Source organism: Chlorocebus sabaeus, chromosome 9 (assembly GCF_047675955.1).
Source record: "Chlorocebus sabaeus isolate Y175 chromosome 9, mChlSab1.0.hap1, whole genome shotgun sequence".
Taxonomy (NCBI): Eukaryota; Metazoa; Chordata; class Mammalia; order Primates; family Cercopithecidae; genus Chlorocebus; species Chlorocebus sabaeus.
Window position 1 is genome coordinate 98,727,733 of NC_132912.1, and position 23,703 is coordinate 98,751,435.

Here is a 23,703-nt window from a genome sequence, read left to right on the forward strand (position 1 = left end):
CTGGAGCAGTTAATCAGCTTTTCCAAACCACACCAGTTAGTAAATGCCAGGGCCAACTTGAACCCAGAACTGTCTGCCTCCAATGCCCATGCTCTTAAGCACTTATTTTGTTTTTAGTGATACAGGGCAAATGCATACATGAAGAATCTTTTCTCAATCCTCTTCACTTTTTAAAAAATCATTTTCTCAGTCACAAATGTTGTTCTTAATCATTACTCTAATTTAAAAGATGAATAGACTTCAATCTAGACCCAAACAGAATATAGTTAGAAACTGGTTTTTAGCGCATCCTCAGTGGGAGAATCTAGAAGAAATGTTTTCTTCTCTCAGTCTCAGAGTGTTTCCAGTGTCTTACACATGGACTGAAGTGACTAGTGATATTTATTGCAATGCGTCATATGTAAACACTTTGTTACATTCAAGAAGTGAAACTAACAATTCTGTATTTAGGAGTATGAAAGTCAGAAAGAGAAGGAGGTATCCATTTCAGATGTAAATTCTATTACAGCACAAAGAATTAATTCTGCCAATTTGCTGAAAAAGGTAACCACACAGTATCAGAAATATATTTGCATTTGTTTTTGTGAAAACTTGTCTACTAGATCCATGGTATTATAGTCCTTCCAGAGAGTCAGATGGACGAATCCACTCACTCGTCACCTCTTTCAGATCACTGAGGAGTTTTCTGTTCTTTTCAGACCTCTTGATGAGAGTTAGGTTACTTCATTGACAGTGAACTCATTATTAAAGCACATCCCAAACTTTTCTGTTTAAACATAAATTTTAAAGACTTCCCATCTCTTCTTTGACTCTAAAAGTTCACCTTGAGAGATACCCCATCATTTTGCCAGAACTCCTATATTTACTGGTGCCTCATGATGTCATGGACCATAGCAATTCAGGAGATAAAGGGATGAAGGAGCTACCAGAGGCATACAGACAGTATTAGAAAAATAGATATGCTTTGAAACAAAGCCAAATAGTGAACGTTTACAAAACACTCTAGCAGAGCCTTAACCAGGTTTGAGTGGAATCCTTCACTGGATTTCATGCCTGATTTCTGTCGACCCCTCATCACACCACTAGACTTAGTTAGCTTAGTGCAGGGGCGACATCTACAGCTCCTTAGTGCCTAGCATAGTATCTTATACTTAGAAAGTGCTGATAAATGTTTGAGAAATTAATGAATTAAAGGATGGGAGCTGAGGTGGTTTCTACAACTCCTACAAAAGTAGACTCTCACCCACCTACATCTTCTTTGCTGTAGAGCACCAGAGCAGCCTTGCAGGGTAATTTGAAAAGAAGCAGGGAAAGCTACGGAAAGATATAAGAGATACATTCCAGATCCCTCATGAGGACAGGTGAGAGACAACTATGTATAGCTAGTAGACCCCCAGGCAGGTGTGTTCTAAAGACCTGTTCTTACTACCCTCTGTGTCACCGGCAAGTAACCAAATCACTGAGTCCCACTTTTTTTTTTATAAAAACGGACAATATTCATGCTTGCTTTGCATTACATCCAATGTGAGGAGCAAATAAGATCAAACTGCAAGTATTCTTCTAGTTTGTACACCATGACTGTGAGATGGAATGTGAACTGCTGTAGCTCTCCTAGGCATGAGACAGCCCCCTTTTTCACTGACAGCTGTTTTTCCCAGTCATCCCTGACTCTCTTACTTCTTCTTTACTAGCTTGCTCTATTTTTTAAGTTGGGATGTGCTTTAATAGTGAGTTTGTGCTCTCGGGAAATAAAGAAGTGTTCTTGCTTATAAGAAAAGAGAACACATATCCTTCTTATCCTGTTTCTTCCTTTTTATGTAAGGAGAAACCCAGGAGGGAGGGTAGCAGACGGTTAGGAAGGACATAAGAGAGCAAGTATCTGAGGATGCTTGAACTTCATACAGGAATCCCGGAAAGACACTTTCCAAACATTTTGTGTTTAGATTTTAACTCCTTGTGAAGACTTCTTTGCTATCTGAGGACAGTTTAAAACTACAGGTTTGAAAAATAAAATAAAATGAAACTACTGGTTTGGTAGTTTTATGGGATAATTACTATAATCAAAGATACTGGAGAAGTTTGCTCCTGGAGGCCTATTAGGGCCATAGGTACCTAAATCCTTCCATGGGAGGAACTCATGCAACTGTGAGTTATGTGCATTACATTTCCTGCTGTGTTACTGGAGTCAGTGATGGCTGAGGCCAGGGTTACAGCAGTACAGAATGAGGTCCCAGTAGTCTCAAATATTACTAGAGAAAACTTTTACTGAAACATTTTCTCTAAGAGGGTAGCACATCTCTTCAATCTGTCCATTTCATTAATTTATTCAACAAATATTTATTGAGCACCTACTATAATTCCTGAGCTCCTTGAGTATACTATAAGTCAGATAATGGGAGACACATTATTAGTATGTTACAGAGTGAAAGGTGCTATGAAAAATAAAGTAGGAAGAGGGAACAGGCATTCTGGCGGAGGCAGAGGTAGGGGGCGTTGGGGTGAGTAGGGGCACAATTTTAAATAGAAGTAGTCAAAGAATCTGGTAAGAAGGTAACACTTCTGCAAAAGACCTAAACGAGATGAGGAAGATAGCCGTGGAAGTTTAGGGAAAGAACATTCTAGGCCGATGGAACCAGCGTAGAAAACTCGGCATAGAAGCACACCTGGCCTGTGGAAGGAACAGCCAGGAGCTCAGCCTGCATCGTGCCAAGGGAGAGTGGGAGAAGAGAGAGAGAGTGGCCTGTGAAGGGGCCACCGAGGTCTTGTTCACCTTCAAGGGAAACAATTTGTTGTCCGTGTGGCAGGATAATTTTTAGGAGTTAGTTATGTTTTTCCCATTCGTCTCTCACCACTCCATTTTCCTACCTGCTTCAAGAAGATAACTAGGGTCTAGGTTACGTTGTCTCCAGAATGATCTTTGACAGGACAGAAAGCAGAAAATTGCCTCCAGACCTGCCTCTGTCTGGTTTCGTATCTGAAAAACTAAAGACAGGGTAAAAGGAGAAAGGGAAGGATTTCCTCAGACTAAAAAGGAGATGTTCAGAGTCCTTGGAGGAACTAAGGTCTGTGGGTTCTCCAAGTAGGAAGAGCGCAAGGAGATGGCTTCCTTCAAGCACTGACTTTCTTGCCAGAATGAGGTCTTAAAGTCAGAATAGGATTGACTTGAAGGAAATACAGAAATGGGATCACATTTCCTTGTGTTTGTAGATCAAGACTCACATCCATTACTAGTGGCTATTGTAGAAGTGGATTCACAGGGCAGTCATCTCCTTTGGTGAAAACTAGTTCTGGCCACATACACTGTGAGCTAGAGGAAAAAAATAACAGAGCAAAGAGTTTAGGATGAGATGAACTGGATGTAGAAGGACAAAAAAAGTGGAAAGAAATAAACTACCTTTGGCGTGACAGTGTGAAAGTTGGAAATGACTTTAATAATGGCAGCAAACAGAATAGTATTTTCACTTGTCTAATCCCCCACTCATTCATTGCTTGCAAAAATTAGGAGTAAAATATAGTGGCACCAGTAGCATTGTAAATGCTTAACCTTAAAATATAAACAATACATTTATTTATTAAATTCTAAAATTTTTTTAGGTGAGAAGGTTGATAATGAAGAGAATTGTTAAAATTAGCAAATGTAACTTGTCAGATATTATGACTGATTATGAAGAAATTATATCTACAAGGTAATTGCTAAAGACTATTAAGTATGAAATATAAACCTTTAAGATAATCTCTTTAAAATCCTCTAAGTTCTCTATTTCTATTTTAATTAAGCCATATGTCAGAAGATGCAGTTTCAGATCATAACGTGAAATACAATGACTTAAAATATTTGGTCAATTTAAAGTTGCATTTTGGGATATCTACATGATATATTTTCAATTATATAGTATTTGGGGGCAGTTTTTTTGCCCTCTCCTTAGACAGGTTTTAGGGCAAGAAAGAAAAATTCAAGAAACACGTTTGTCCCAAATTAGTTTTGCCCTAAGATTTCCTGTCCTGAGACTGCTAAGGGAAAAGATGTTGCTGCTAGCACCATGCTAAGCCTGTAATCTCCCCTTTGCAAAACAGAAAATCCTCAGCTGTACAAAGGTGCTGAGATCCACAGGCAGCAGCTGGGAGAGCGTTTGGTGAAGTCACTCAATTCTCATACTGTTCTATCTGTGAACTAAGAGTAGGAACAGGGCTGTCTCTGGGAAAACTCCCTGGAGGACACATGCAGACTCGGAATGATCAATAAGGTTTTAACTCATTTAGGATGCTGAACTCTATTGTGTTTTACTTTTCAGTCCTTGAGGGAAAAATGAGTGAGAACATAAAACTATAATTCTGTGGATTTGTGTTGCCCAGGTTGGCGGCATATACAACTAATTCTAGTTTCAGAGCCATGTAGAAAATGTTAATATTCGGGCACTTTCAAGAGAATGATTCCTGAACAATGAATAATCTTCCAAAAGATCATCATGTTTCATGGTTTTACCTCTCCATATCCATGTCTCTGTTTGGACCATGTACCCAAAGGGCAAGGAGCAATCACGGTCTCTCTCAGCATTAGGGAACATAGCATCTCTTCCTTCCTATGCTAAGAAAAAGATTTCTCCTTGAGTTTAAGACAATTCGGTCTCCCCTCCATAATGCAGAGAATATGGTTCAGAATAATGGTCTCATTTCAATTACTCAAAAGACTGATATCTTTTAAAACCAAGAAAACAAACGAGGCTAATGATCAATTTTTACTCTTTAGCCAATTGACAGATGCAGTTTGTCAGTTTGTTGAACCACGGAGAAAGTTAAAACCTCACAGGAAAGAAAGGAAAAAAGTCAGAGCGCAGACGATCTCTGATGGAGATATTAAGATTCTTGTCCGAATAGTGAGGGCCTATAATATTCCCACCAGAAAAACAACAATTAATAGGTAAGGCAATATGCCCCAATTTTTAGAGTTGCAAAAGGTCTACCTTAAATATGATAATTCTCCATGCTGCTCTATTTGTAAACCTTCGCACTTTGTTAATGCTCCATATACATAAAATGAATGAAAATTGAAATCTTCATTTGCATAGTCAAACCTACTGTCAGTGCCATGTATTAAGAGTGTTCTGAGGTTCAAGATTCCCAGAGTAACTTTAACATGTATATTTTGAGGGTATGGGCTGCATTCTCACCTTCTTATACTGTATCAAGTAAATGCCTTTGTCTCTATTCCCTGTTGTGAAAATTCTGAAGCTTCTGCTGCCAACTGCCCTATTCCATGCCACTGACTCTCTCAGTACTGGAAGCAGAAAGCTGGAGAAAATGAGTGGGACACTAATTTTGTTTCGGGAAATGCCCCAGGAAAGCTGTGAAACAAATGTGGAATGGTGTGTAAAATCAGAATTGCTACAGTTGCACCCTGCTGTGTTTTAGACCTGCTATTTTTAGGTAACATGTACAAATTGTATGTGCCCCAGTGGGTTTTATTTGTGTTTTGGGGGCAGAGGATACATGGGGCCAGAGTGGACATCACCAGTGGATGGGCAAAGTATAGCATCATGAATATTAAGTGCCCACAGGTATTTAGTGTATCCTGGATATTTAGTGTCTCATATATTTAGTGTCAGTATGCTTTATATATTACTAATATTTAGTACCCAAATGCCTTAAGAATGTTAGGCATTCCCATCTGTCTGTGTTCAATACATGTGCCCTGCTTGCTTACATTTATGCCTACCACAACTCATGAATTCTTCCTATGAAAAACAAACGTTTTGCTTACTGGCTACTAATCTATAGTTAACATCTCTTAAAGGTTTTGCCACTGTCTTACAAATTACAGTCTTGTTCATCTAAAAGAATTAAATATGCTCAAAACAAATGCATATTTCAAAGGCTGTTTTGTGAAATAAAGACATAAAATATCCCCACTATTTTCTATAACATCCTGCTGTTAAAAAAAAAAAAGAATATTGTAACACCAAAAAAGTAGGAGGGATATATTCTTAAAGTATAACTTGTAATATATATATATTGTGTGTGTGTATATATATACATAGTATGGTCTAGCCCTATGGGGCTTAGTGGGTGTTCTCCCCATGTGCGGAGATGAGAGATCATAAGAAACAAAGACACAAGACAAAGAGATGAAGAGAAAACAGCTGGGCCGGGGGGACCACTACCACCAAGACACGGAGACTGGTAGTGGCCTCGAATGACTGGGCGCACTGATATTTATTACATACAAGACAAGGGGGCAGGGTAAGGAGGGTGAGTCGTCCAAGTGATTGATAAGGTCAAGAAAGTCACGTGATCATGCGACAGTGGGCCCTTCCCTTTTAGGCAGCCAAAGCAGAGATGGAAGGCAGCATACATCAGCATTTTCTTCTATGGCACTTGTAAGAAAGATCAAAGACTTTAAGACTTTCACTATTTCTTCTACCACTATCTTCTAAGAACTTCAAAGAGGAACCAGGAGTGCGGGAGGAGCATGAAAGTGGACAAGGAGCTTGACCATTGAAGCACAGCACCACAGGAAGGGGTTTAGGCCTCCAGATGACTGCGGGCAGGCCTTCATGATATCCAGCCTCCCACAAGAAGCTGGTGGAGCAGAGTGTTCCCTGACTCCTCCAAGGAAACGAGACTCCCTTTCGTGGTCTGCTAAGTAATGGGTGCCTTCCCAGGCACTGGTGTTGCCGCTTGATCAAGGAGCCCTCAAGCAGCCCTTATGTGGGTGTGACAGAGGGCTCACCTCTTGCCTTCTAGGTCACTTCTCACAATGTCCCTTCAGCACCTGACCCTATACCCGCTGGTTATTCCTTGGTTATGTTAGTAATACAACAGAGTAATATTAAAAGCTAATGATTAATAACATTTATACTAATGACTGATAATATCCATGATCATCTCTATATCTAATTTGTATTGTAACTATTCTTATTCTAACTATTTTCTCTATTACACTGCAACAGTTTGTGCCTTCAGTCTCTTGCCTTGGCACCTGGGTAATCTTCCACCCACAATATATATTTTAATTGACATCCATCATGAATAACTTGCCCTTTCTTCCCCTTTTACTGAATACCTGTGAATATTTTATCATAGACCAGATCTAATCCATAGTTCAGTATTTAGGAGTTGCGCTTCCAGAGTAGTAATTATCAAATGTTTAGCTGTAACCACACATGATAAGACAATTCAAAGCAAACTCAGTAGATATATGTCATAGATACTGACATATATCTTCATAAGCACAGGAAAAGCCCACCCACTCCTACCAAAACTAATATTAAAACTAATTAAGGTGTATGTCTCTATATTGTTTTTCCTGAAGAGCCTTGGATATGCCTACTTGTTCAAAATCATCTATATCTTGCCTCAGACATAAAGAAACAATCAAATCAGTAGCCTCGGATGAGATCTTACATGAGATAAGTATTTAACACTTCTATGAAGTACAATATTGATTATGTTTATTTTGAATTACAATTGACTCTTAATTCATCTCTCCATCTATATTTTCTTTGGCTTCCAGTTTATTTTCCATGACACAGTAAAGGTGGCATTTATAAAATGTAATTCTAACCATTTCATTCCCTGCTCTCAGGGTCTGTATGATAAGGTATAAGCTCTTTAAAATGGCTACAAAATCTTCAGGCATCAGGCCCACGCCTACAATCAGCCTCATCTCTCTCTATCCTGCATATCGTGCTACTCCTTGTTCCACGAGGGCCCTACTAGTTGTTTCCTTTGCCTGGAATGGCCTCAACACATATCCATGTTATTGTCCAAATGAACTATGATTTAAAGTTTCAAAGCACACGCTCAAACAATGATACTCTCCTTATTGTCACCCCCCAAAAGTTAATAATTCCTTTTCTTGAATAATTTTCATACCTTAAAGATATTTTTCTAATTTCTCACATTTCATTGCACTTGTTTGTTTACCTGTATGTTTTCCTGATAGACTTTAAAATCCCTAAGAGAAAGTTCTGTTTATCTTTAGATCCTAGAAAAGTACCTGATATAGAATAGACACGATAGATGTTTATTCAATAGATAAATAAATAATGGTCATTTGAAAAACTAGAAAAATTAAGCCATGTATTTGCCAAGTAATTTCCTAGGCCTCTATCTTTATCAACTATATACAGTATTTCAAAATCTAGTCAATGTTTATTATGTGTTTCAGGATACTGTAAATCCATTTGTGGAAGTTTCTTTCCAGCACACTGTATACCAAACCAATACAGCAAGTGGATCTCATCCATGCTGGAATGAGGAAATTAAAGTAGATTTTATGTAAGTTGGAGTTCATTTTTCCATAGCTCCTAAAAAAAGAGCAATAACAAAAGTATTTTCTTGAGCCACTTATTGAAAATAGTTATTGAAATAGGCTTTATTTAAGCTTTTAAATTATGAAATATTTGATACCCATAAACTAATAACGTATATTGTATAGCATAATATATAATCTATATGTATATATAAACATAAGTTCTAAAGCAAAGTAATAAAATGAATACCTATGTATTTACCATCCAGCTTAAAAAAATATAATACTACCAACACCTTAGAAGGCCGTTTGTGCCATTACCTAACGGCATCTTCTTTCTTTCTCCCCAGAGGTAATAACCATGAATTTGTGTTTATCATTCTTTCTCTCCTGTATGATTTTACTTCATAGGTATTCATCCCTAAGTATGTATTATTTACTTATGTATGTTTTCAACTTTATATAAATTGAGTTATATTTGTGTATTCTTCTGTAATCTTGTTTCTTTAATCTTAATTATTTTGAAAGATTCATCCATGTTCATGCTTGTAGCTGTTTGCTGTGGTCTAAATGTGCTCCCCAAAATTCATGTGTTGAAAACTTAACTCCCAATGTTGGGAAGTGAGGCCTAATGGGAGGTGTCTTAGGCCATGAGAACTCCACCCTTATGAATAATGTCATTATAAAAAGGGCTTGCAGTGTAGGTTCACTTTCTTCTACTCTTCTGCCATGTAAGGACACAGCATTTGTCCCCTTTTTCCCTTCCACCTTCCACTATGTGAAGACACAGCAAGAAGGCCCTCACCAGACACCGGATGCTGACATCCTGATTTTGAACTTTGCAGCCTCCATAATTGTAGGAAATAAATTTGTGTTCTTTATAAATGACCTAGTCTCAGATACTCTGTTATGGCAGCACAAAATGAACTAAGACATTGTTATTTATTTATTTTTATTTCTATATTGTATTCTGTTGTATAAAAATGCCATAATTTATTTATACTTTCTTCTGTTGATGAACATTTGTCTTTTTACTAGTTTTTGCCATTGCAAGCAATATTGCTTTGGACATTCTTGTACTTGTCTTCTGGAGCACATGTGCAAGAGTTTCTTTTTAAGATAGTGGCTCTCAGACCTTTTTAATGTATTTGAATCATCTAGACAGCTTTTTTCTTTTTTTTTTTTTTTTTTAAATTAGGACAGGATCTCACTCTGTTGCCCAGGCTGAAGTGCAGTAGTATAATCATAGCTCACAGCTCACTGACTCAAACTCCTGGACTTAAGTGATTCTCCTGCCTCAGCCTCCCAAGTAGTGGAGACCACAGAAATGTACCATCACACCCAGCTATTTTTTTTTTAATTTTTATTTTTGTAGCACTAGGGTCTCACTATGTTGCCCAGGCTGGTGTCAAACTCCTGGACTCAAGTGATCCTCCTGCCTGGCCTCCCAAAGTGCTGGGATTACAGGCATGAGCCACCACACTTGGCCTGCTTCTTAAAACACAGATTGGTAAGCCCACTTCTCTAGTTTCTAATTCAGTAGGTCTGGGGTAGGGTCTGATAATTCCATCTTTAGCAAGTTCCCAGGTGGTTCTAATGCTACTAGTCAGGTGACACTTTGAGAACCTGTTTTCTAGGATATGGGTTCAAAAGTGGAATTGCTAGATTGTAGCTGAAGTCAGCTTCAACTTTGCTAGACAATGCCAAACTCTTTTCTAAAGTGATTATATCAATATACACTTCCAACAGCAGTATATACAATTTCCTTTTGTGCCATGCCTTCAATAATATTTTGTATTTAAAAAATTATTTTTCTCAATATGGTGGATCTAAAATTATATTCTCATCGTGTTTTAATTTATAATTTCTTCTTTTTAAAGAGGCAGGAGGTTTTTTTTTCATTTTTTTTTTAATTAAGAGACTATTTTTAGAGCAATTTTAGGCTCACAAGAAAATCGGGTGGGAAGTACAGAGTTAACCCCCTCACAACAGCACACACACAGCCTCCCTCAGCATCAACATCTGCGTTGTGTGATATTTGTTATAATCAATGAGCCAACATTGATACATCATTATCAACCATAGTCCAAAGTTAACATTAGGGTTCACTCTTGGTGTTGTACATTCTATAGGTTTTGACAGATGTACAGTGACAGGTATCTACCGTTATAGTATCACACAGAATGGTTTCACTCCCCTAAACATCCTGTGTGCTCTGTCTGTTCATCCCTCCCTCCCCCTAGAACCTTGCCAACCACTGATCTTTTTACTACCTTCACAGTTTTGCCCTTTAAAGAATGTCATTGTGTACATTAAGGTTCTCCAGAGAAACAGAAGCAATAGGATGTAGACAGAGAGAAAGAGAGAGCGAGAGATTTATTTTAAGGAATTGGCTCACATGATTGTGGAGGCTGGCACCCCCACAATCTGCAAGGTAGGATGGCAAGCTGGAGACTCGGGAGAGTTGCAGTTTAAGTCTGAAGGAAATCTGCTGGCAGAATTCCCTTTTCCACAGGGGAGATCAGTCTTTTGTCTATTAAGGCTTTCAACTGATTGGCTAAGGTCCACCCTTATCATGGAGGATGATCTGCTTTACTCAAAGTCGACTGGCTTAAACTATACCTAAAAAATACCTTCAGAGGCCAGGCGCGGTAGTTCACGTCTGTAATCCCAGCACTTTGCGAGGCCGAGGCGGGCAGATCACTTGAGGTCAGGAGTTCAAGACCAGCCTGGCCAACAGAGTGAAACCCCGTTTCTACTAAAAATACAAAAATTATCTAGCCGTGCTGGTGGGGCCTGTAATCCCAGCTAGTTGGGAGGCTGAGGCAGGAGAATCACTTGAACTCGGGAGGCAGAGGTTGCAGTGAGCAGAGATCACACCACTGCACTCCAGCCTGGGCGACAGAGGGAGACTCTGTCTCAAAAACAAAAATACAAAACAGGAAGCTATCTCCGCTATTAGAGAGCTTATGTGCTCAATACACACATTAATTCTCTTGGCAAGAATCTTGCCTTCTTTGTTTACAACAATGCCAATAGCATTACAGATTCTTCCAGTTTTGCCGTGGTAACACTTGTGGGCATTCCTTTTTGAACAGTACCGATTCCCTTGATGTCTACAATATCACCTTTCTTATAGATTCACATATGCATGGCCAAAGGAACAACTCCATGTTTTCTAAAAGGCCTAGAGAACAAACATCGGGTACCTTTCCTGTTTTCCTTTGTGTTCATCATTTTGGCGAACTATGGAAGATGGCTGCTCTAGCCAAAAGGATACTTTTCTCTATTTTTCTATTGTTTTGTATTTATTCATTTATTTATTTATTTTTGAGACGGAATCTTGCTCTGTCGCCCAGGCTGGAGTGCAGTGGCGTGATCTCGGCTCACTGCAAGCTCCGCCTCCCGGGTTCACGCCATTCTCCTGCTTCAGCCTCCCGAGTGGCTGGGAGTACTGGCGCCCGCCACCTCGCCCTGCTAAATTTTTTTGCATTTTTAGTAGAGACAGGGTTTCACCGTGTTAGCCAGGATGGTCTCGATCTCCTGACCTCGTGATCCGCCCGCCTTGGCCTCCCAAAGTGCTGGGATTACAGGTGTAAGTCACCGTGCCTGGCCTGTCTTTATTTTTTTTTTGAAGCAGTTCTCATATATTATGGATACCAGCCCTTTGTCAGTTATATGTGGTAAAACTATCTTTCCCTAATGACTTGACTTTTCATTTTCTTTATGACGTATTTTGATGAAAAGAAGTTTTATTTATTTTTTTTTAAATTTATTTATTATTATTAAACTTCAAGTTGTAGGGTACATGTGCACAAAGTGCAGGTTTGCTACATATGTATACTTGTGCCATGTTGGTGTGCTGCACCCATCAACTCGTCATTTACATCAGGTATAACTCCCAATGCAATCCCTCCCCCCTCCCCCCTCCCCATGATAGGCCCCGGTGTGTGATGTTCCCCTTCCCGAGTCCAAGTGATCTCATTGTTCAGTTCCCGCCTATGAGTGAGAACATGCGGTATTTGGTTTTCTGTTCTTGTGATAGTTTGCTGAGAATGATGGTTTCCAGCTGCATCCATGTCCCTACAAAGGACACAAACTCATCCTTTTTTATGGCTGCATAGTATTCCATGGTGTATATGTGCCACATTTTCTTAATCCAGTCTGTCACTGATGGACATTTGGGTTGATTCCAAGTCTTTGCTATTGTGAATAGTGCTGCAATAAACATACGTGTGCATGTGTCTTTATAGCAGCATAATTTATAATCCTTTGGGTATATACCTAGTAATGGGATGGCTGGGTCATATGGTACATCTAGTTCTAGATCCTTGAGGAATCGCCATACTGTTTTCCATAATGGTTGAACTAGTTTACACTCCCACCAACAGTGTAAAAGTGTTCCTATTTCTCCACATCCTCTCCAGCACCTGTTGTTTCCTGACTTTTTAATGATCGCCATTCTAACTGGTGTGAGATGGTATCTCATTGTGGTTTTGATTTGCATTTCTCTGATGGCCAGTGATGATGAGCATTTTTTCATGTGTCTGTTGGCTGTATGAATGTCTTCTTTTGAGAAATGTCTGTTCATATCCTTTGCCCACTTTTTGATGGGGTTGTTTTTTTCTTGTAAATTTGTTTGAGTTCTTTGTAGGTTCTGGATATTAGCCCTTTGTCAGATGAGTAGATTACAAAAATTTTCTCCCATTCTGTAGGTTGCCTGTTCACTCTGATGGTAGTTTCTTTTGCTGTGCAGAAGCTCTTTAGTTTAATGAGATCCCATTTATCAATTTTGGCTTTTGCTGCCGTTGCTTTTGGTGTTTTAGACATGAAGTCTTTGCCCATGCCTATGTCCTGAATGGTACTACCTAGGTTTTCCTCTAGGATTTTTATGGTATTAGGTCTAACATTTAAGTCTCTAATCCATCTTGAATTAATTTTCGTATAAGGAGTAAGGAAAGGATCCAGTTTCAGCTTTCTACTTATGGCTAGCCAATTTTCCCAGCACCATTTATTAAATAGGGAATCCTTTCCCCATTTCTTGTTTCTCTCAGGTTTGTCAAAGATCAGATGGCTGTAGATGTGTGGTATTATTTCTGAGGACTCTGTTCTGTTCCATTGGTCTGTATCTCTGTTTTGGTACCAGTACCATGCTGTTTTGGTTACTGTAGCCTTGTAGTATAGTTTGAAGTCAGGTAGTGTGATGCCTCCAGCTTTGTTCTTTTGACTTAGGATTGTCTTGGAGATGCGGGCTCTTTTTTGGTTCCATATGAACTTTAAAGCAGTTTTTTCCAATTCTGTGAAGAAGCTCATTGGTAGCTTGATGGGGATGGCATTGAATCTATAAATTACCTTGGGCAGTATGGCCATTTTCACGATATTGATTCTTCCTATCCATGAGCATGGTATGTTCTTCCATTTGTTTGTGTCCTCTTTTATTTCACTGAGCAGTGGTTTGTAGTTCTCCTTGAAGAGGTCCTTTACATCCCTTGTAAGTTGGATTCCTAGGTATTTTATTCTCTTTGAAGCAATTGTGAATGGAAGTTCATTCCTGATTTGGCTCTCTGTTTGACTGTCACTGGTGTATAAGAATGCTTGTGATTTTTGCACATTAATTTTTAAATTGTGCCAGTCCTTTCCTTTATGGTATGTCCTTTTAAAAAATCTTTAATAAATAGTGGTCCTCCTTTACTTTCCTTACTTTAGAACATACGTCAACTTGCATTAAAATTTTAGACCGTTGCATTTTCTGAAGAATGAGTGAGGATATCTTTTTGAATAATATTCCTGTATATAACAGTATTTTTAATTAAAATAGTTAATAAATCAGATTTTTAAATCCAAAAAGAAATATACACCTATGTTCCTGCTTGCTACCAAGAAGGAACAAAACAGATATAGACTAGAATAATCATTTATGTGGTGTTTAGGGACACACACATACACACACTCATGACCCAGTAAAATGAATCTAATTCCATTGCCACTTCCTTTAGTATTGCTATGCTTTACTGCTGGGTATACATTTCTTTCATGAGCAGGTATGTGTAGCTATTAAACATCTAAACATTTTTTCAATTAATATGTTTCTTTTTATTTTGAAAGGTGGGAAAATTGACTTCTTATTCATACACGTAGAGCAGGATTGTCTTATGGATTAGCCATCATTTTATATTATTTTTCTATAATTTATTTTCTATAATTTCCTATGAATATCTTATATTTCATGTTATTTCATAGTTTATATGATTTTATAGGATTTCTATGCTTTGTCTGATGCCTTTGTTAACATATATCCCCCACTAACAAAGGCTAAAGAACTCAGAAGAACTGACATAATCACTTGCATATATGTGATGACATCTTGGAGGCTATGTAAACATTCACATCCCAGCTACCCTTTCTGAAAGTGAAAGGCTTCAAATCCTAAACAGGATTTGCAAAGAAAGGGAGACCCTGTTTGTGCCATTATTTCAACTTAGGGGTAGGGGAACTATAACGAAAAACACCTTAGAATTTTGTTAGCTTAGATGCTGTGGAACTTCTGCTATCAGCAGAAATCAAATTCATTCTTCCGGATTCAGCATAGGCTCAATTATATTTTCAGAGTTGTTGGCCAGAGTTCCTAAACAGATATTCTTGTTATTTGGCTGCCTATCTGAATCTTGTACCTCTCACTTTGCGTTGTTCTCTGACACTTGCTTTCTTGAACTATTTATTCTTTGTGTGTGAAGGAAATTACTGACTTAAAGGGAAATCTATTATATAATATCACATAATATCAAGTTAAATAATTAACATATAAAATGTATTTGTTTGAAAAGTTTGTAAATGTAAAATATGTGGTCATGTATGTTTGGAAATACCTGGAATATTAATGTAGACATTAGAGTTAGAAGAAGTATACTGTATTAAATAAATTTAGGAGAATATAAAACAGTAAGATACATAAACTTATAAGTGAACTAATGAGAAGATTTAGGAGTGTTTACATCCTTGCAATTATAGCAGTGAAATAGGCCAAGAACAATGTGGAGTACAACCAAGTGGATCACAGGCTTTGGATAAGGCAAAACCATCCAGCTACTGCTTTTTGATGCCTTTGGTTTAAGACCCCAACTCCCCTCTTCTTGTGACAGTTTAGTGAACAAAAACCACAAGCAAATTGATAAGTAGTCATAATAAATAATATTTATAAGTAATAAATAATATTAAATAATTAGCTCCATGAGCCCTTCCTGGAGGAAGAATTACGGTAACATTTGAAGAACATTTTAATAGAATACAGAATGCAAAATAATGCAGAAGGACTGAAGTGATGTCAGGAATAGACTAATAAGCTAGAAAATGTTGTAAGGATGACAGTTGTCCTTTCTCCTGCTAGCGTAGTGTTGTAAATAAGTATTGCCTCCCCTGCCCTTTCTTAGGTTCTGGCAGCATGAATGAAAGGAAATCCTTGAGGAACAAAGTTGGGGAGTCAGCTAGTTATTTTATCACTAGGAAATACAAGGAAACTTCCACTTAAAATTGTTCTCTAAACTCAACTAGCATTTTTCAATCATCATTGCTTGTAGGTTTCAAAAAGTTACAGAAGCTGTTGAAGATCCTTTGAAATAGTGGTTGCTTCCTTAAGCAACAAGATTCAACAAGTAATGTCAGTGGCAGCTGTACACTGAAAAGACCTGGTCTTTGGAGTTTGTCAGAACTAGGTGGTAGTACAACCTGTAGGCCCAGCTACTCGAGAGGCTGAGGTGGGAGGATCACTTGAGCCCAGCAGTTCAAGATCAGCCTGGGCAGGATAGACCCCTGTCTCTAAAAAAGTATATATTATATATATATGTGTGTGTGTGTGTGTGTGTGTGTGTGTGTACACACACGCACTAAATAAAAATATCAAAAAGAAGAAAAGCTGGGTTCAGATCGGGCTCTGTCATTTGCTGGTGACATTACCTTGAGTAAGTTATTTAACTTCTCAGAGCTTCAGTTTCTCTGTGTAAAGTAACCTATTGTACAAGATTGAGATTGCCATCACTGTTAAATGTTTGATGGAGATTCAGTACACAAGCTGGAGCTGAGAGTGAAAGTTCATTGCTCGTGATATACACTATCCTTTCAACTACCTCCAAAATGTACTTAATCAAGAATGCCATCAGCGGACAGCCTGCAAAATTAAATGCACTCCATTATCCCAGTTTCTGCTTGGAGAAAATTAACATGGGAAAGAGAATAAATTCTGTGATTTATTTATTTATTTATTTAGAGATGGAGTTCTACTCTTGTTACCCAGGCTGGAGTGCAGTGGCGTGATCTCTACTCACTGCAACCTCCACCTCCCGGGTTCAAGTAATTCTCCTGCCTCAGCCTCCCGAGTAGCCGGGATTACAACCGCCTGCCACCAGGCCCGGCTAATTTTTTTTTTTTTTTTTGTACTTTTAGTAGAGATGAGGTTTCGCCATGTTGGCCAGGCTTGCCTTGAACTCCTGACCTCAGGTGATCCACCCATCTCGGCCTCCCAAAATGGTGGGATTACAGGCATGAGCCACCGTGCCTGGCCATAAATTCTGTATTTAAAATAATATCTGTTAACTGAGAATAAAAGAGCATTTTATCTCTATGGGAAACTAGCATAATTTAAGATAGTTGAAAAATCTATACAATACTCCAAATAATCTTTGCAATTGATAGCTATAGTGAAAGTCTTTCTGTTCAACACTTAAACATTTTTATTTTTCATCTTAAGAGAGATGTAAATTACAAAGCACATGCTGGCTCTAATGAAAGGTAGCAGCCAGTCTTCAAAATATACAGCTTTTCCTTAGTTTATACTTCATAAAAGAAAACAACACAGGTGATTTTATAGTTCTTTTTGAATAATGCTGTTAGGAAATAAGTGGATTTTGAGAAAATTAAGCATTTGAATATATTTTTCTTATTTGCAGCTCACCAGGACATGATTATAGCTTCTCAAGCTTATCTAAAATAAAAGATAATATATATATCAACATTTTTGATGAAATGATAACTGAAAAACATGAGGTAAAGTAGAATAATTATAATAGCCAATGCTGGAATAATTCTAAGGTCAAACTGAATGAAATCTAGTAACACGTTTGTAAATATGCTTTTAGATGCAATGTCTATATCCAACATTTTCTTGAAAGGATTTGAGGCAACTTGCAATAAAATCAAACATATGACAAGTCGGTTAAAAAATAACAGAGATCATAAACCACATATAGGAGGAGGAGGAATAAATATACCAAGAACTTGGGAGAAGTAGGTTTCTGCAATAGAACATTACATTTAAATGTGAGCTTTCTGCAGCCAATACAGAACTATAATAGGTTACATATTTCTCATTATCTGGTCAAAGAAAATACACTACTCCTACAAAAGAGATCAAATTATTCCTAAGGCTAAAATTCAGTTCTACTTAATCTAATTTCTAAAATTACTGACTATCTTCCTCATAGATGTGTAAAAGTTCCTAGCACAATGCCCAGCACCCTAACAAGCTCCAAAATAAATGTTAGTTTCCTCCCTATTGAACTTGCTACTAAATATATAAAAATGCATACCCATAGTATCTACTCTTTTAAGTATGTAGATGAAATGCTTTAATAGAAATGTTTTCCAAATTCTATGGCAATGCTACTGAAGGAGCAATTAATTCTACCTGGAGGGACTGGGGATCCATGTCAGAGAAGTTGAACAAGACCTTGTAGAGTAAGGTACAGGAATGAGCCTTCTGTAAAAACCACTGCAAATCATAATGACTGTTTTCCAACCCAGTTTTCCAGGAGATACAACACATATTCTTCTTAAAGAAACTTTAAATCAACCATGATAAACGCTGAGGGTAAAATATTGAGCAATAATTTGGCGATAGCTTTTCTCCAAGGAGTTAAACTGAGTAATGTTCTGATGATCAACACTGATAATGGGTAAAGCTTAGAAAACCCAAAAGAATGTCTAACAAATTTTCTCTCTCAAAAGTGAATTATCTCAAAGACTAATTTGGTCAGAATTGAGTAGTAGTTGATTAACAACTGAACCCTTGAAACTGCTTTGCATTGTTATTAGAGTGAGATTGTTGTTATTGGAATGAGATCCACATGCTTTAGGTGTCAGACTTGTTTGTGACAATATTGGCATGCTCTTTAAAAAAGGAAAGGGCCTTGCATTCTTGCCCTCCTCTCACGGACAGGGTTTTAGGGTAGCTATGGGCCAAAACATTCCATTGTCTTGTAAAAGACTAGAGCTAGGCTGAGCCCCGAGATAGCTACGCAGTTGAAAGAAGGTTTTAAGTTATCACTGAACATTATTTTATCTAGAAATGTTTCATTTTTCCTCTTTTTTTCTCTGTGCCCCTCCTGTCTATTTTCTTCCAGCTATCAACTGTTTTCTTACTTCCCACAGATCTCCCTTTCTTTAGTTATGTATTAGCAGAAAACTGAAGACTTGGAACTCTCACAGACACATAGCCTATTTTTAATGCTCGGCATGAAAGAGATGAACTGAACTGCCTTTGGAACTGGCAGAGCAAGCCCCATGCATACTCCAGATGTAAAACCTAGGTTAACTGAAAGTCTAACAGAAATCCCAGTAGCCACGGAAAGACCTTAAACTAACCCAAAACTCAGATATTGGTTTAAATACTTTTAAAAAATAGTTATTTTCAAGATTTTAAAATTTATTAGCATATAAATTTTCAGCATAGTCTCATAATTTTTGACTTGCCATTATCTACTCTTCTCTGACTTCTAACTTTATCCAACCTTGTCTTTCAAGTTTTAAAAAAATTATTTAATTTGGAAGATGTTTGACTATTCTTTAAAGAACCAACTACTGAAATTGTTTTTACTTTTCACTTTTTTGGTTTTCTAATTCATTTATTTCCACTTGTATTTTAATTTTTTCTCCCTATTCCCCCAGGACTATAATTTTTATATTTACTTTTGCCAAATGTATTGAATGCCTAGTTTGTTTGATCTCTTGCCTTCTCATAAATAATGGAAACATTTGGAGACTATAAATTTATCTCTGTAAACATCTTAGACTATGTATTTTATATTTAGTGACTTGTTTATTTTATATATGTAATATATATTATATACATATAATTAATATATATATATTACATTTTCTTGCTTGGCCTAACAGTCTTCTAATATTGTATCTTTGCATTTTCAAATGTTTGAAAGACTTTTGTATAAACTTTTGATTTCAAATTTCAGTTTTATTACCTTGTGGAAATCATACTGTACATTTGAGCCTTTAGTCCATGGTTCATTTAATCAAGCCACTGTTCCAACTCTATGACTGTTAATTAACATACAAAGGTGTTCGTCCTGATGACAAGATAAGGAACCCTATTGGGCAAGCTATGTTGCTCACAAAGAAATTATCTTCCATGACAAAGATGAAGGGGTTACTTTGATTTACAAGGGGTTGAGAGACTAAGTATACAGATATCTGAGTTTTATTTATATGAGTTATTTAAAGAGATGGTCCAATCATAACAGCACCTCTTTCATCATTTAACCATCAGAGTGCCTGGCCCTGCTTCAACTTACACCAGGATATGCAAACTTACCACATACACATTATAGCTCCGGATATTAAGTCTTGTTTTTATCACTTGATATATACAGTTCCCACACTAATAGATTCCTTAAAGGTTGCTTCATATATAATTCATATTGTTGATCTTAAAATTCTTCATCGCTTCTCAGAGAGGGTGCAAAAGGAACCAATTTTACATACTTTTGATTTTTATTTGACTTTGAAGTTCAGGGGCACACATGCAAGTTTGTTATACAGGTAAACTTGTGTTACGAGGGTTTGTTGTACAGATTATTTCTAGATAATCTGTACACTAGATTATTAAGCTAGTGTCCATTAGCTATTTTTCCTGATCCTTTCCCACCTCCCACCCTCCACACTCCAATAGGACCCAGTATGTGTTATGTCTCTCTATGTGTCCATGTGTTCTCATCATTTAGCTCCCACTTATAAGTGAGAGCATGTGGTATTTGGTTTTCTGTCCCTGTGTTAGTTTGCTAAGGATAATGGCCTCCAGCTCCATCTATGTAGGGAACTAATTCTAAAGTGAACTTTGATAGAGCTATAATCTATAGCCTGAGGCAAGGTAGACCTAAGAAGCCTCCAGCATCCCTGGGACTTAGGATGGAAAGATTAATGCATTTGAGAGCACATCCGTCAGAATTCCAAGGACTTGATTGCTACAAAGCTACCTAAGTGTGCCTATTACCTTTTAGACTAGAGCAGCACAGTCCATCTTGCTCAGCTCTATTGTTGCTGGTTAGCCTCTGGATCTAAAAGACCCTTCTCATATTCCCTGGTAAGTAGATGGGGTAACTTCTTAAGTACAAAAAGTTGGAAGGGCTCCTAATGTCCAAAGCAGTGGTTATGAACTAAAGGGAGGAATCAGGGTTTTGGCAGCTTTTCTCAAACTTCAGCTATTTTCTTTCATTTTCCCTGGATTCTCTGGCCTTTGGTTGATGAAATGAAAAATATAAGTGGAAAAGATCATAGGGTGCTGCCAATGGGAGGGGTGGTGGTGGGAGCGAATGCCAATCCCTTTTATGCCTAATCCCTGCTTCTCCCTACTACAAATACTTTCTCTAATTTTGAAAATAGTGTTATTGAGGAATGATTAGCATACAATGATCTGTACATAAAGTATATAATTTGACAAGTTTTGATATATGTATATATCAATGAAACCGTCATCGCAATTAAGATAATAAACATATCCGTTACCCTCAAAAGTATCCGCCTGCTCTGTTGGCATCTACCTCCTGCCAGCAACCAGTGATTTGTGTTCTGTCACTATCGTTTCTATTTTCTAGAATTTTATAGAAAATGGAATCCTATGGTATGTGTTTTGTTTTGTTTTGTTTTTTGGTTTTGCTTCTTTTACTCAGAAAAATTATTTTCAGATTCATTCATGTTGTAGTTGTATCAAACAGTTCATTTCTTTTTATTATGTAGCAGTATTCCATTGATAAACATGCATTTCATTGCTTGTTTATATATTCACCTGTTGATGGACATTTAGTTTTCATTTTTTGACTATTATAAATAAAGCTGCTATGAACATTTGTATAAAGTCTTTTTATAGACAAATGCTTTCATTTCTCTTAGTAAATAACAATAGCTGGATATTATGGTAAATGAATATTTAAGAAACTGCTAAACTGTTTCCCAAAGTGATTGTACCACTTTTTATGCCCACCAATAATGTAGGAGACTTCCAGTTCTTTCACCTTCTTACAAACACTTCGTCAAACTTTTAAACTTTAGCCACCCTAATAGTTGTATGGTGGTTTCTCATTGTAGCTTTAATTTGCATTTCCTAATGACTAATGGTGTTGGGCACCCTTCCATGTAAATATTTATTTGCCATTTATATATCTTCTTTGGTGAGGTGTCTGTTCAAGTCTTTTGTCTATTTTTAAAACTGGGTTATTTTCTTATTGAATTTTGGAGGTTCTTTTTATTCAAGTCCTTTGTCAGATACATGATTTGCAAATATTTTCTCCCAATATGTAGCTTATCTTTTTATTTTCTTAACAGTGTCTTTTGAAGAGCAAGGTTTTTAATTTTGATGAAGTCAAATTTATCAACTTGCTTTTGATGTCATGTTTTTTAAGAAGCTCTGTATTTTGCAACTCTGTTTCTAGGTTCATACGTGTTAGATATACATTACATATTACATATATATTTCTTTTTGATGAATTGATTCCTGTATCAGTATAAAATATCTCTCTTTATTCCTGATTATATTTCTTGTTTTTAAATGTTTTGTCTGTTATAAATATAGTGACTCAGCTTTCTTTTAATTAGTGCTTGTATAATATATCTTTTTATTTTCTTTTAAGCTCTGTCTTTATATTTAAAATGGGTTTACTCTAGACAGCATACAGTTGAGTCTTGCTTTTTCATCCACTCTGACAATCTCTTCCTTTGAACGTACGACCATTTACATTTTATGTAATTATTAACCTGGCTGTGTACCATCTTCCTATTTATCTTCTGCTTATCCCAACTATTCTTTATTCTTTTTTCCTGCCTTCTTTTGGATTGATGGCATATTTTTATGTTTCATTTTATCTCCACTATTGGCTTATTAGCTATAATTGTTTGTTTTCTTAACTGTTGCTCTCAGGTTTACAATATTATCTTTAATTTACCACAGACTATCTGTACATAATATAGTGCCACTTCACATACAGTGTAAGAGCAGGATACTATAATATAATGCCTCCATTTCTCCCTCCTTGCATTGTGCTAGTGTTGTCATACATTCTACTTTACACAAGTCGTAAACTCCACAACAGATCATTTTCTCCCAGACTATTATTTTTTGCTTTAAATAGCTATCTTTCAAATAAATTAAAAAGCAAGAAAAACACATCTTTTCTATTTACCTTTTCTTTTTTTAAAAGAAACAGAATGACTTTTTATATTTACCTGTGAGTTTGTAAAACTATTCATCACATGATATTAAGTAATAAAAAATTATTTATTTTCATAGGATCACTGTCTCAAGAGCTGTAGTGCTCACTCATATATAAGAAAGAATTGGCTTGGATCCATTGTCTTCCCTTTTTCTGCTCTTCTGCAACAATCTGAGGTAAGAGAAAATGCTTCTTTGCTCATTATTCCAAGTTTGGACCTATGGCTAATAGAAACACTAATAGAAATACTTTCTGTTGTCTTTGAATCAGACTCTGTGATTGGCAGGCTGGTAGGTCAGTTAAGATGATCCTATATTAGAATGTTCTAGGCTTTTGAAGTGTTTGAAGATTTGAACTGTCTCTAGACAGTTCTTCAGAGTGTTCACTACCAAAGAATAGGACAGTATCTTTAGAGTGTTCACTAACAAAGAATAGGACAGTATCTTTAGAGTACTCACTAACAAAGAATAGGAAAACTAGTCTTAGGTCTTCAAACATTTATATTTGCATAAAAGAGTTCTATAAGATCAGATTCATGAAACTTTCTGATTAGTGGTGTTGCTTTGTAATCATGGGTACCAGGGGTTTCAGCTTGTCAACACTGTTTATTGACCATGGTAAGACCTATGATTTGCATCTAGTCTCTGTGAGACCCTCACAGGGCTCTGCTTTTGGGTTATTATGTAGCAGGAAAATGCCTACATGACTAGCAAAGTAGAAAAGCCCCAGCCCAGACTTCACTGTTACTTCTTCACTAAGTGATGGTAGGCAAGGCACTTGACATCTCTGACGCCATGGCAGACACTGGAAATGTGAAAATTCAGAAATGAATTTTCTACCTCAATGAGTTCAGTCTATGGAATAAAACGAACATTTCAGTACAATGTGATAATATTGTAGTGCTTTAATAGAGGTATGAGATAGGTACGTGGGAACATACAGTACGGAGTACTTTACTCTTCCTGG

At 37.0% G+C, this 23,703-nt stretch overlaps 1 protein-coding gene across 1 annotated transcript in view; it reads left to right on the forward strand.

The window, feature by feature from the left end:
• The window catches only part of CC2D2B (coiled-coil and C2 domain containing 2B), a 131,604-nt gene that overhangs the window by 83,486 nt on the left and 24,415 nt on the right, over positions 1–23,703 (forward strand). Inside the window, 7 exon segments of the mRNA XM_073019213.1 lie at positions 451–543; positions 3,595–3,686; positions 4,748–4,918; positions 7,310–7,430; positions 8,168–8,277; positions 17,191–17,287; positions 22,815–22,913. Coding sequence (XP_072875314.1) covers positions 451–543; positions 3,595–3,686; positions 4,748–4,918; positions 7,310–7,430; positions 8,168–8,277; positions 17,191–17,287; positions 22,815–22,913 — 783 coding nt within the window.